This window comes from Thunnus maccoyii, chromosome 3 (assembly GCF_910596095.1).
Source record: "Thunnus maccoyii chromosome 3, fThuMac1.1, whole genome shotgun sequence".
NCBI lineage: Eukaryota > Metazoa > Chordata > Actinopteri > Scombriformes > Scombridae > Thunnus > Thunnus maccoyii.
In genome coordinates this window covers 480713-495610 of record NC_056535.1, presented here as the reverse complement: position 1 = coordinate 495610, position 14898 = coordinate 480713, and the positions used below count along the sequence as shown (strand labels likewise).

General features: G+C 39.6%; 1 protein-coding gene and 1 long non-coding RNA gene across 6 annotated transcripts in view; both read left to right on the top strand.

Moving 5' to 3' along the window:
• Positions 1-745: 745 nt before the first annotated feature.
• optc (opticin) overlaps positions 746-14898 on the top strand; it is a 46188-nt gene continuing 32035 nt past the window's right edge. For both annotated transcript variants that reach the window (XM_042406331.1, XM_042406330.1), the window contains exons 1-2: positions 746-882; positions 3706-3933. In XM_042406331.1, coding sequence (XP_042262265.1) covers positions 802-882; positions 3706-3933 — 309 coding nt within the window. In that variant the 5' untranslated portion in view covers positions 746-801. The remainder of the gene's footprint in view (positions 883-3705; positions 3934-14898) is intronic.
• Positions 6299-13136, top strand: LOC121894031. Of its 4 annotated transcripts, XR_006095466.1 has the most exons (6): positions 6299-6506; positions 8841-9008; positions 9133-10011; positions 10132-10637; positions 12150-12565; positions 12681-13136. It is a non-coding gene; the product is annotated as an uncharacterized LOC121894031 (long non-coding RNA). The 4 variants fall into 4 exon arrangements; XR_006095468.1 differs by having other exon boundaries at positions 8841-10011; positions 10590-10637; positions 12195-12565; XR_006095467.1 differs by having other exon boundaries at positions 8841-10011; positions 10590-10637.

The window sequence follows — 14898 nt, the reverse complement described above, 5'->3', positions numbered from 1 at the left end:
ACGGATTCAATTCAAAGTCCTTCCCACTCACAAAGACCTCCATAACCAGACCCCTGCCCACCTCACCGACTTGCTCCACCACCCCCACTTTGATGCTGACCTCCTGTTTCCACCGTTCAGAACCAAGCCCTGGGCCTGGGGTGACAGAGCTTTCTCCATAGCTGCCCACTCCCTCTGAAACACACATCTGATATGTCTATGTTCCAAAAAGAATAATAAGAACTCACCTTTTAAGAACTACTTTTAATGTGTGATTAATGTTGTGTGCTACCTCGTGCTTTTAGTGTGGGTTTTTTATGATCCTTTTAACTTATGTAAAGCTTCTTTGACTACCTTGAAAAGCGTAGTGTAAAAGAGGAAGACAAGAAAACTCTTCACCTGGCACCACCAAATACATTTGGAAACATTTAAGTTAGAATACAGTATGAACAGCCCCAGTATCTTCCAAACAGAAAGACCTGATGAAATAAATCCTCCGTTTATGTGAATAAAATATAGAGATTTTCCTGCTGCCTTCACTGACTGGCTTTAAAACAGTTCCATAAGTTATGAAGGTACTGTATTAAAACTGTTTTTGAGTGATGTGCTATTCATGGTGGCATGCTCTCCTCAACTTCAGTCTTAAAAACTGGTGACAGCTGAATACACATTGAAATGACTTGCACAACCCCCCTCTCTTTCTGCAGCGTCATCCCCCCTCCTCTTCCCTCATAATGACACATTGTCCACAAGCCACACTGAGGCTAAGTGAACAACAGGGGCCTGCAGGGACTCTGGGACCAGTCTGAGAGACCCCAGGGGATGAAGCAGCAAAGAGTAGCCACAGGAGTAGAAGAACTGAAGGTTGCAAAATCTTCAGAAACATACAGAGGAAACAAAGCAGTAAGTTTTCTTCCATGATTGCTAGCCTTTTTGTTTCCTCATGTTATTCAGGCAGGTGAAAATAATGTTTTTTGTCACTTCAGAAACACCGAGTGTGATGACAATTTGCTGATAGTTGAGAGTGTTCCTGGATAAAAAAAAGAGATAGGTTTCAGGTTAAAGAGAGATATATTCTACTTTATTTCGGATATTTGTCTGTGTTGCAGTGACTAGTTTAATCACTGCTGGAATTCTTAATTCTTCCTGTGTGCAGACAGCTTATAGTGCAGTGCAGGATTAAGAACTGCTCTATTTTCACTGTTTTTCAATGACAGAGTAGTACTCTGCATTACACACTGTAGGTCTGTAGTGTAACTTCCATGTAAACTGTAGGTTCTTTATCTGCAGTTCTAGTCTTTAGGTGACTATAGCATGTCAGTCGGTTTGATGATGACCATTCAGATATGCTGCAGCTGTTATGGACCTTTGTGCTCTAATCAATAGCATGAGAATGGCCAGTGTGTAATCAAATGTCCATTTATGAACAGGATATAAATTACAACAGTATAGCCAGAGCTCTCTTTTCACCCTGGCACTAATGTTTGTAGAGCTGTCCCAGCAGGCCAATACTCACACACTCATGTCAGCTTACAAAGCAAACATTCCTCTGGCATTCTGACCAAACAGTGAACAATGCTCTTTTGGCTCACTATCAGGAAGTAGCAGGACTGCTATGCAAACTCTTAAATCATATCAGAAGGTAAACAGACATGACAAATAACCTAGATAATTGAAAAAAATATAATATTGTTGAGTCTAAAAAAAAATGAGTTGAGGACTTCCAAATGCAACAGTTCATCCAGAATGAAGAAGTAATGGATCTCAGACCTTCAGGATATAGTTCTCTGGTACATTTTAACATGTATTTACACTTCTGCATTAAGGGGTCACAGCTTACCTACAGCAGCTATTTGTGTAGGCTCTGTACCTATGCAGTATGTTCCTCAAAAATGAACTACACTACTAAATAATATGCTATTGAGCTATTATCTGTCTGTGTAGTGCTTTGTACTGAACTGAATGTGACTACCTCGACTAGCAACAGACTGAATATACTACTGAACTGAAGACAGTCAGAAGTGCTGTACATTCGTCATGTTAACAACTTGTGATGTGTTCACTTACTGTTGTAAATACTGAAGTGCAATTGAACTGTGTTGTGACTGCTTAACTTTGGAAAAAAGTGAACAAACTACATAGTCAGTGACTACAAATCTTTGAACTGAAATGAATAAAGGGATGGGAATGGGATTTCAACCTCTAAACATGAAGCAAGTAAACGAAAGATTCACTTGTGGTCTTTTTTCAGTAACATACAGTAGCAACAACATTTATGCTGCAAACCTCTTGCTCACTATGCACACCGGCTGCGTGCAGTCATCATCATGTCTCCAATGTCCATCATGGATAAACATTCGTACATCCAATTAACAAAATAAACACATAGATTATATAGGCAGATTCCCAGTGAATAAATACATACAAACATTCGTGTAGTGAGTAGCTTGTAGTGTAGTGTGAGTGTTCCAAGTTGGATTCAACAAACTCTCTTAACTGCCTGAACTTGTAGTTAATCGCTAGTTTTAGCCTGATGAATGCCACCTGTTCATGAGTAGGTGTATGTTCATGAAATATGATCATTAGCATAATCCACACCCCTAAAAGTACCATATAAGGCTCCATGTTCCACTCTGTTTGTGGGCAAGTTTCATTCACAAAGGAGTGTCAGTAGTAGGGGACCCGAACTTTAGGAGTGTCAATAGTAGGGGACCCAATCTTTAGGAGTTTCAGTAATATGGGACCCAATCTTTAGAAGTGTCAGTAGTAGGGGATTTGAAACAATTAGAAAATATGAATCCAGCTAACATGTCATCAGAGTAGCTCTGCACTGTGACAGAATAAAAATGGAATGCTTGGACGTGAAGTCAGATGCTAAAAAACATCTTTCTAAAGCAAAGCTGTCCATGATGGAAGGCAGCCAAGGGATGTGACAGTCACAAAGATATTAGAGGAGAGAATATTATAGTCTACAGGTGACGTTATACTGTCAGCTGCAACAGAAGATGACAGATACCAGCAGAGAGGCACAGAGGCAGCTGTCAGAGTGAGAGAAGTTTCCTATAGCTGAAATAAAGAAGTTGTGGTGCTAAAATATGGCAATAAAAATCATGAAATCAAAAAACCTTTCAGTAAATTGGCATCCATGATGATGATATGGTAAATAGAATATTAATGTTGTATTACCTTTGTTTTAGTTATATATTTAATTTTTCTATCATATTTAAACTCCTAGTGTTTCTCCCATGTGAAGAAAAAAAGAGATGATCTGTTCATGACAGGTCTGGAGCACTAGTAAATTTTATTCGTACCCACAAGATTCTAAGTAAGAGAAAACTGATGAATGCCACAAATAAATAAATTACTTGTATGTTCATCTTATGAACAAATCTGTTTGTACAAGTGGTTCTTGCATGAGGCCCAATGTTGCTCACTTCCTGTGGAGCTGTCAGCCTGTCAGTCTGACTGGTGAAGACAGTTCAGCTGGCTGCTGTCCTCTCAGTTCAGTAGCTTCTGCTGACAGACAGCTGGTCCTGTGGACAGACGGCCACTTTTGATGTGGTTTCCCAGTAAGAGTAGTAAAATTTAAACATGTTGAGTCTGGAAAAACTGGAATCTGCCAATTAAATACCCACTATATACACATTTTAATTGTATAATGTAAATGTCTTGTTTGAGAGACAATGAAGGGGGTACAACAGTACAACCCAATCTTGATGCTTGCAGGTGGTCTCCATGTTTGAGCTGAGGATGTCTCTGCAGTCTCTGATGGTGGCTCTGGCCTTGGTCCTGATCTTCGTGGGTCCAGGCCTTGGCATGGCAGCCCCTCTAGGTGAACCAGATGATGAAGCTTTTGACATGGAGAACTACGATCTGAACAGTGAGACAGACTGGGAGAACCTGGACATCAACATTTATGGAGACAGTTATGATTATGATGACTTGGACCAAGAGGTAAGGGGGTTAAGAGATAAAGCTCATATTACGAGTCGGTCAACTCAACTCAAAACTCTCACGGTTAAAAACTCAAAAATAACTATGTCCATGAGTTAAACCTTTTATTTTTCCAGCTCTCATTTTGCAGCTGAAGGATAAGATTACTAGGACTGTTAACTTTACTGAGAAAGGGCAGAGGAAAGAGAGGGCAAAGGACTGACAGGGATTAGAGGAGGAAAAGGGTGGAGGTAAGGAAGAGGATGAGGGAGGATGAGGAAATATTAGTGCCTGGGGAGCAGGGGAGGAAAAGATGACATAAAGATGGAGAAGAGTACATACAGTATGTTATGTATATGCTCACAAAAAAACAGTCAGGTATTTGTCAGTATTAACGATCTCCACATTCCTCCCACTGATGCAGACTGGAGCAAGTAGAGCTTTCTTCTTTCTAAAGTCCACCATGATCTCCTTGGTCTTGGCCATGTTCAGCTGCAGGTGGTTTTCCCCACACCACTTCACAAAGTGGTCCACCAGGCCCCTATACTCCCCCTTTTGTCCATCCTCCACACATCCCACAATGGCAGTGTCATCCGCAAATTTCGGCAGATGACATGATTCACAGATGTACCTGAAATCTGATGTGTAGAGGGTGAACAGGAAGGGACACAGCACAGTCCCCTGGGGAGCCCCAATATTGCACACCAGGCATGCAGACACACAGCCCTGTAGCCTCAGACTACAGTCTGCCTGTCAGGTAGTCCATGAGATCATGGGGGCATCCACCTGCATAACCTCCAGTTTTCCTTCAGCAGCCTGGGCTGGATTGTATTAAAGGCATTTGAGAAGTTAAAGAATGTTATCCTCACCGAGCTGTTGAGTCTGTTGAGGTGGGAATAGGGCCTCTGCAGCAGGAATATAATTACGTCATCAACACTCACATGTGGCTGACACGCAAACTGCAAGGGGTCTAATGAAGGGCTCACAAGTGGTTTGAGGTGTGTTAGGACCAGTCTGTCCATGACCTTCATTATGTGGGACGCTAATGCAATTGGCCTGTAGTCACTGAGAACCGTAAGGCACTCCTTCTTAGGCACTGGCACCAGACATGTTTTCCATAATACAGGAACTCTCCTGAGGTGCAGACTCATGTTGAACAGGTGCTGGAGCACTCCACATAACTGGTCCGCACAAGCCTTCAACACACACGGGCTGATGCCGTCTGGTCCTGCGGCCTTGCCCCAGTGAAGTCTCTCCAGCTCACATTTTATCTGGTTGGTTGTGATGTATAATCCAGCCTGGGGAATGGGGTATGTGGCTGGGTCAGCAGTGGGTGTCAGTGACGGGGCAATGGAGTGCAAGGGAGGAGCCCCAAGGCCTCTCCTCATGTTGCTGGCAGTGAGGGAGTGGACATCAGAGAGACATCGTCCTGGGGGCTGGGGGAGTGGGCAGGGAGACAACACAGGGGCTGGTGGAGAGGGGGAGGTGGGGGTGGTTGTTTGTTTGCCTGCTCTAGATTCCCCTCAGCTACACCATCTTTTCTCTGGAAGCTGGTGATCTCTCTCATTCCACTCCCTCACCCTGTTTCTCTGCAGTTTCTCCTCCAGCTTCTGTCTATGGGTCAGAGACAAAATGTTTTGATCATAATAACATGTGGCAAGGGGATATTGACTCTGGATAATATAACAAAAACAACTGCAGTTGCAGACATAATGATTGTATGATTGATTGAATATGTAACCTACACAACAATATAAAAAATAGTAGTTACCTGGATGTAACTCCAGTTCTATGAGTATGTGCATAACCCTCTAACGGGCTTCACTACTGGTTTACTCCATCAAAGATAACTCGGTAGATCTTTGTACGCTGTAAACCCGAATGTTCAAAATAATTAAATAGATTAAGTAGTGTAAACTTAATTTAAAAAAAATTCTACTAACGTAAATATTTTGAGTTCTTGTGACATTTTCTTCCTTTTTGAGTTAATTAAACTGATAATTTTTGATTGACTTGAACTATTTTGTGGATTAAATAAGCACCATTTAAAAGTATAATTTCACTGTACTTATTTCTATCGTTTCAACATTAGCGTGTGTCTGACGTCAGTAATATCAGTAACGTTATTGCGTGTGGTGAGGGATAATAGGAAAGCATCCAACCGGTTTATGTGAGCACTGTCAGGCTGAGGAGATTATCATGCATATAATCATAGATTGTACTAAGTATCATCAAGAAAGACAATGAAGGAAGAACTCAGGAGGACTGGAGATCGGGAGCTCAGCATTAAAACTTTAATGAACCTGCCAAGTGGGCCGAGCAGTAGAGTTTTCTTTGAGTTTATTAGACAGACAGGATAAAGGGGTATGATTCTTAATGTCTGATCCACACTCCGGAGCGGAAGGTGCCGGTAATGCACCTCATACGCTGGTTTCCAACCACTGTTAAAAACCAAAAAGAAGAAGAAGAAATGTGACAAGGGTATGGGAACGCGGGATTTGGCAGGAAAAGGAAAGGAAAGCACCAGAAATGCCAGCAGTGAGGTGGATCTGCACTCTTAATTTTCCGCAGTAATCAGGATCATTGGTCTCACTGTAAGTGTTAATATTCACATTTCTTCACATTTCTTTTTTTAAAAAACATTTGTTGATACTTTGAGATTAATAATGTTGAGCTAACTTTGATGTTAGCCAGATAATTGCTAGCTAACATTATCCAGCAGTTGACTCAGGAGATTAACAGAAATGCTTGAATTATTTGTGCAATGTTACTGTATAATGTTAATTTACAATATTCATAGCTAGAGATGTGGTTGTTACCAAAGTAGGACAGTCACTTTTCAGAGTTTCCGCCAGCGTATTGCAAGCTCGGCGGCCCTCCTGGTCTGAGTTGACATATGGTATGTTGACAGCAGAGAAAAGGAGGGAGGACAGACGTCTCACTCCACTATTTTGTAGTGTGACCTTATCACCCCCATTTCATCATTGAAACATGATGAAAATTTAAATGTTTGCGCTAATTATCTATTCAAAATCAAAATGAGAATAACTTAACATTAGAGGATGAAAGTCTGACTGACTGCAGCAGACCATTTAAGTAGTGTGCCTTGAAAACCAGTGGGTGGCAGTCTTGCACTGCCAAGCTGAAGTTACAGCCCATGTACTGAAATTTAAAACAAAATAGAAGATACCAGCTAACAGTTAGCAAGCCAACACAACCTCGCCTCACTAAGGTAAGTCGTTTTGCCCATAATCAGCCACAAGATGCGGATGGCTATGTGTGTATTGAATGAACACCATGTTAATTTCAACTTGTTGGGATAGACAGATTATAACAAAGTGTTGTATTTGTAACTTCATGGAAAACAGTCATAGTTGGAAGCTTAGTGAGGAGTTCGGAGCTGGGGAAACACGCCATGATTAATTGTTAGGTAAGTGAAATGAGCTGGTTAAACCGAATAGAAATTAATGTTATATTTAGGGATGTGACCGAGACAAATATCTAGATGTTTATTGGGGGGCAATTTTGGGCATGTATTGTACATGAAAGAAAAATAAAACGCCAAGTGAATACACAGGGTCAAAATTTTACACCCGCCAAGTGCCAAATGCGGGTAAATTTTGGGTTTAGTGGAAAAATAAATTGGAGTCACCAGCCAAGTGGCTGGTAAATAACTAAGATTTACATGGTTGTGTATTTTATGTGCTTCAGTGTTTTCCGTATATGCTTTCAATAGCAGCGCAGCACTGTCTCACACAAACACACACACACAAAACCAGCAGACAAGATGTAACAGACTTTAGGTTTAACTTTACTCGACTTTACTACAACTGTTCTCTGCCCTAAGTGCAACGAAATCCATCAGTCAGGGAGACAGTACGAACAATTTACCAAAAAAAGTTATTGTGGTGCCTGATTTACTTGCAGTTTGATCTAAACAAATCTTTTAACAGTATGGATCAATCCATACAATAACAGTTCTTGGATGGGTCTAGTTCATAACTACCATATTCCTACTCGATATTTAACCTCTGGCACTGCACCAACAGTACTTACCTTTACACTTGCCTGCAATAAAGAAAGATGATTTGTCCAAAAATAAGTCAAAAATTTCATTCAAGATTTTTCTTAAAAAGATGTTAAAAAGTATTACATATACAATTCTCCATCTATAGACACCCTATTTAACACATTCACATATTGCCATTCTGAAAGTGTTAGCTGTATTCCATGGTCATGTTTTTGTAACCTGATAGTAATGAACTTGTACTCAGTTGCAAGTATAAGATATTCTGATTTGAATGTTTTTCACGCAGGCTTGATGGAATTGAAAGAGGTGGTGGAGTTAGCATTGTGCCCATCATTTAGTGATGAAACCTTAGACTATTTTGAGTGCAAAATCAGTGATCATAGGCAGGTACTGGTAGAGGTTTTCCCTGAGATTAGGCTTCATCCTAAACATCACTATGTGGAGCATTATCCCACCCTAGTCAAGTATTTTGGGCCCCTGCTGCACCTTTGGACCATGCGATTTGAGGCTGAACACCACTTTTTCAAAAGAGTGGTGCATGATGCTCAAAACTTCAAAAATATTTTTAAGACAGTGGCAATCAGAGACCAACATATGATGGCATATCATCTTGCTGCTCCATCATTTTTCAAGCCAAGAACAGAAGCATCCTGGGTTGACTCTGTTCTGGTTTCAGGCCTAACAGAAGTAACATAAGTACATATTAGAACACAAACAACTACTGACACAATCTACCAGACATCGAAGGTGACCATTGATGGCACAGACTATGTCTGTGGTATGTTTCTGTCTGTCGGAGTCAGTGGTGGACTGTCTAAATTTTGCAAAATAGAACAGATCTACCTTGTGAATCACAATGTTTCTTTTCTGTGTTGTGATTATAACTCCTGGTATGTAGAACGTCTTCAGTCCTATGAGCTGTCAGCCACACAGGCAATCTGTCCATCCACCTGCAGTCTGGTCTCAATGATACAGTCCCACTCTCAGCATACAAGATAGATGGCTTCCTGCTGTTGACTCCCAAGCGGTTCATAAAACTGTGAAACAGAACTGAGACCAGCCAATGGTGAGTAGTTCTTTATTAATCAATTATTGTATCTTTATTTATTACTGAATGTAATCAAGCAGTTCATAATCTCTATATTTTAAGAATAACCTTTTAATGACCTGAATGACTCTTTCTAACCCAGTTTGTCTCAATAACATGAAGGATCATGGGTTGTGGGGATGCAGTTGGAACAAGTTGGAACTAGACCTTGACTTCAGTTTGCAATATGAAGATCCAGACTTTGATGGAAAACTTACTTCCCTTGCTGACATTGAGGAGTTGCCACAAAAAGCTGTTGAAAATATCTCACTTGCACAAGATTCCAGCTCTCTTGCATCTACTGAAACACTTTCAAGTGTGTCATCTCCACAACATCTAAGCAGATGGCCTCGAAGTCCTTTTCCAGTTCCCACATTTTCATTTGATGTTGAGCTGAAACTTAGAGAAGGAAATACTGAATTTGAGAACAACAACAAACACCTTAAGTTGACAAGAGACCTAAAGCACAACATTATAGAAAAGCTTGCATCCACAATATATAGCTTCAAGGCTTACCCAAGTAGTAAAGAGATAGCAGTGGCAGCTGAGGCTCTTGTGGCCAAACATCCCTGCTTGAGGGAAGCAGGATCTGAGACTGGCTGCAATGAATGGAAGAACAGTATCAAGTTTAAGATGGGCAATTACAGGAACAAGATGAGACGGACTGGATGTCAGGAGGTCACTGTAAATGCTGGAAAAAGAAGTAGAAGCAATCCTGACAGTGAACCTTTACACTCCAACATTAAAAGACCCAGGTGAGCAGAAGTCAGCTTTCTACCCAACTTTCCCCAAAGAGAGGATCCATCAAGTCTTGAGCAGTTGAGGCAGAAAATTCTTGAAGAAGTCAAGAAGACTGAGAAGAACCTACCCCTCATTAAAAAGATGATGCAGACCACATTTGCCCTGCGGTGACAGACCATAGTGAAGACCACCAGTGAACGAGCTCATGGACCTCTGGCCTGCTCTCAAAATGGAGTCTGAGGTAATATGGATTAGCTCTCTTTTTCTACTTTTCCTTTATTAATAACATATGGCACATTCTGTGTAGTTAAAGTGATAGTTGTGGTTCTTAGTCATATAGTGGGTATTTGCTGCTTTATAGGAGTGTAATAGAGCCTCCAAGTTTGACTCGTCAGCTCCTTCCCTATGGCAAGAACGAGCGCTTCACCTGGACTGTTCTTCTCCAAAATTTTGTACTCCAGAATTAATGAAGTGGATCTGGACCACCAAACAACCATTTTGAGCTGAAATAAATGTTTTGGAGGATGCACAACACACTGTAAAAGCAAATAGTATACCTTACTAGAAATAACATGGCAAGTTTACTAGATTTTAAACAAAATGTTGAGTTTACTATTGGTGGTTAATTGTTGTGAAAATAGAGGTGGCACTAGTTCACAGAAATACTATTATTCAAATGAACTTACTCAGAGAGTCCAAGTTGTTACTTGAAATAATGAACAGTAGGTGGAGATAACACCCCTCCCCCCATGGAGGTAAATCGCCATTTATGAAGACACTGAAGAAGTGCATATGGCTGTTTTCCACTCTCCCACACAGCCCATGTTGATGAAGAAGAGGTGCAAGGAAGACAATCCTAGTGTCAAGGTAAAAAAAAATTATTTGCAGAATGTTTAACTTTTGCGTAATGTCTTTTAGTTATTGTTCAATTCATCATATAGTGCTGCATTCATGTTAGCTAGCTAACGTTAGCGTCCAGCCTAAGTCAGCAAATCTTGATATAAAACAATGAGTTAAGTTATCAACGTTACTCGGGCCTCGATCACTGCCATTTTCATTTAGCAGGCTGAGCGTGTTTCTTCAGAGCTCCAAGTTTTTCCTAATTAGAGAATTTCAAGGCGACCGCCTCTGTCAATTTCCAGACCGCCTCCGTCAAAATCAGGGTCCCCACAGATTCTTAAAACATCTTAAAATATATGTCTTGTCTTATTGTAACGCATCTAATAATGGGACAAGACCACAACAAATAAAAACAACAAAGTCCAGCCCTCTGCAGAGCAACCACAGTTGACATTAACACCTGAATACAAGTTGAACTTTGTGAATCTTCCCTGTTTGACAAAACGCAGTATTTTTTTATTTCAGCTGTCATGCGATCAGATATTTCTTCTTACTTGTAAGATTAATTTAACTGGAAGGTCCTCCTTATTCTAAACAAAATGAGGTACAGCACTCCATGGTTTTATAGAAATGTGATTGATTAAACGGATGTTCTAATCATAAATGCTTGTGATCTATAGCGCTACACACTGGAAAATCACTATTTAGGGCTCGACACCAACAGCGTCCCATCATCCCGGGACGGTAGAAAATGTTTTCGGGATGAACAGAGATCTTCCCCGGGACACCTTTGGGATTAAAGGGATTTTATATATAATTTTCATTTATCTATTTTAAACTATCACTTAGCAAATGACAAACTGAACCACGTGCTGACTACAGTGGAGCGCGTCTTCTCATGCTGTTACTATAGTTACTATCACATATCAGCACAAGACCTGGAATGTTCCAGCGGTACCTGTACATCTGTCCCCTCAGTCACAAACTGCTTGCTAGCAGGACCTTGCAAATATGTTGCGCTGGTTAAACAAAACACAGCGCTGCCCGGCTGTGTGTGAGTGTATCAGCTAAAACATACATTTGGACAATTTCAGTATATTATTGTGGTCTTTTAAACACTTACCAAGTCGGGCGGGTCAAGTCATAAAAAATTACATTCTGATTAGTAGTGGATGAGTGGTGAAATAATATATCATTAATGAGGTAAATATTAATTACATTCTCTAAAATGTGAACATAGCAGAACAGAGCTGACAAACTGATTCAAAGGTATGGCACTTCATAATTAGTGTGCTAGCTTCAGCAAGTCACAGTTACACAATCTTCATTTACTTCTCTATTATTCTTCCACGAAATGTTCTCTGTGTCATCATTTTAAAACAGTTTAAGATATCATAGAAAGAGGAAGTTAAAGTTGAATGTTTTTCTTAAAGGCTTGAGTCATGCATTTCCTTTTCTATTACAAATACCATTAAAGACCTCACCCGAAAATGTTTGTCGCCCCACTGTCTGTCTGTCCCTCGCTCTCTCTCTGTCCAGCCCCCCACCTCTCAATCTCTCCATCTCTCTCTCCCTCCCTCTTAGTAATCTGATGTAACAGAACTGTGTACAGTGGAACTCCATGGCCTTCCAGTCCTTCTCTGTGATGACCCTGAAGAATTTTTTTTGAAATGCTTCTTTAGTAATGTTACCAGCGGTAATGCATTAGTATCATTCATATTAGTACAATTCACAAACAATTATTTGTATTGCTTAGTTTTGAAGTCAGGACATAAAGAGGAAGTTGTTGTGTCATTATGAAAGGAGTTGTGTTGTATGTTGTAGTAGGGCTGCACCATTAATCGTATTAAGATCTCGATTCATACCTTTATGCGATCTCATTCCTAAATGACAGGGATGGGTATTGTTGAGATTTTAACGGTACTACTACTCTACCAAAACTGCTTATCAATCCGGTACGTAAAGCACATCCATGACCAGTCAAATAAATATTTAAACGTTATAGTAGTGTACTAAGAGTGGTGACCAGGTGCATTAAGGATATATAACAGATTTTCCCCCTTTTCTTAGGCTGAAGATGCAGATGCTGACTTAAGCCAAGTTGCAGTTGCAGTGCTCCCAGTCATCCCTGAACAAGAACCAGGCCCAACTCCGAACTCACAACACTTTGAATGTGAAAGAGCGATCATTCTGGAGGGACAGATCATGGTCGATAATCTGCGAGATCTGCCAAAAGCTGTATGTCTCTTATTTGGCTTACTCTATGCCCTGAACTCTGAATGTTGAAGAGCTTTATGGCCAAGGTAAACCCTAAAAACTACTGTTTATTATCGTATGGAGAGGATTTTTGTACATGAGAGAACTGTTCATTGTCTTGTTGAACTTTACCTTTTTACCTGCTGAAACTTAAATCTCATTTTGGCAGCATGTTGGAATGTTAGCTTTCCAAGAAAGGGGGCTTGTGGAGGGCTTTACGGCCAATATAAGCCATCTGAACCATTACATGAGAGTTATTTTTGTATATGAGAGGATGATTTTCTAAGAATTGTTAATAAACTTGTTAAAGTTCAAGGTTGTTTCACTTTTTGATTGCTTTTCCACTGAAAGTTAAAGCTAATTGTGGCAACATAATCTAACATTTTGAGTTTACTTGAAAAAAGTTTGGAAACCAATCGCCTCACTTCATCCAATTTTAACTCAAACATATTGAGTTAAATAGGATTTAAAGCTATGTATAACTAAGTTAATTGAGTGGAAGTAATGGTGTTATACCACATACAAGTCTTTAGTAAGATAACTTAAGGTCCAAGACTAAACTTACTTACAATCATTCAATAATTTTACATGAAATCTAAGAGTAAACTTACTCGAAAAAAATATGTTCAACTAAGTTTTAGTTGTTTATTAATTTAACTTTAATTTGGCTTTGAAGTTTGCTGGGTAAAAGTGAGGCAATTGGTTTCCAAACTTTTTTTCAAGTAAACTCAACATGTTAGAATTTACAGTGTATAATACAGAAAAAACACTGCTGGAGGAGTTACAAAATATTAGAACTCATTTGGATGAGAATAGATCTAGTTCTGTTGATGATGATCTACAATTATTGGATCTGAAGCAAAAGAATTAGAAAGGCTATATCAGAATAAGATTAAAGGGAGTATATATAGAAGCAAAGGTACATGGATGGAATACGGTGAAAAATGCACCAAACATTTTTTGCAACTTCAAAATAGAAATATACCCAGAAAAAATATTGTGCAACTTTTGAATGAAGATGGAACAACTGCCACATCCACAGATGTTATCCTTAACCCTGTAAAGCCCAAATATAGAAAAAAATGAGCAAAAATTTTTTTCACCCTTCAGATGTTGTTGTAGGAGGCCTCTGATGCAGAAATTAAAGGGTTTTTGAATTATTTACATTTTAGCAAGTTTTTACGGAAATGTTGTAATATTACAACGTTGGGCCTAGATGGGAGCAGAATTTCTGTATTCTTACTCACATTCTCTGAACAAATATACAGAACAACTAAGGGTTAATTTGCAGGGTTGACTTCTCTTTTAGCCCCATAACAGTATATAACATGAATAATAATCACATAATAGTCATATTTTTTTTATGAATAGTCATTTATTAATTTGTAAAAAACAGAATAAAATTGTATATACAAAACTGAATTTCATCTCCATCCCAGTGTTCAGCCATGTTTATGTGCAGTGATGGTCCCAAAGACACTTCTTTTCTTCTGAAAAGGAAAGATGAACATCACACTTGCTGCATAGCTTGTTGGTTTATTCTTTATTGCAGTGTCTGCAGCGTCCTCTCTTCGTCTTCACTGGAAAATGTGTGATTTTTCAGTGAGCGATACCTTGTCACGGGGCTTGGTGTGTTTGTTTGATTGGGGCTCGATGATAATCACTGGCTGGAAAGTCAGTGGGTTGTTGGGTTTTTTCGTCCACTTCACTGGCATCTTCATCTGCCTCTTCGTCACTCACATCAGTGTTGTCTGATTCCATTTCAAAATCACTCTCTCCATTTCAGATGGCAACAGTGACATCCTGCACACTGCATAGAAGACCTGTCTTTGCTGGTTGCATTCAGAAATGGAAAAAGTAAAAAAAAAAAAAAATAATAAATATATGTATTGATGATACATATAAGTATTACATTGTATGAGATAACCTGAAGGAATAGATAAGGTGGGGGATCAAGTGTTCAGGATTGAGAGCCAAGTATTTTCCAGGCTAAATATTATCAGTGCAAATTAATCCTAATTCATTTACATAT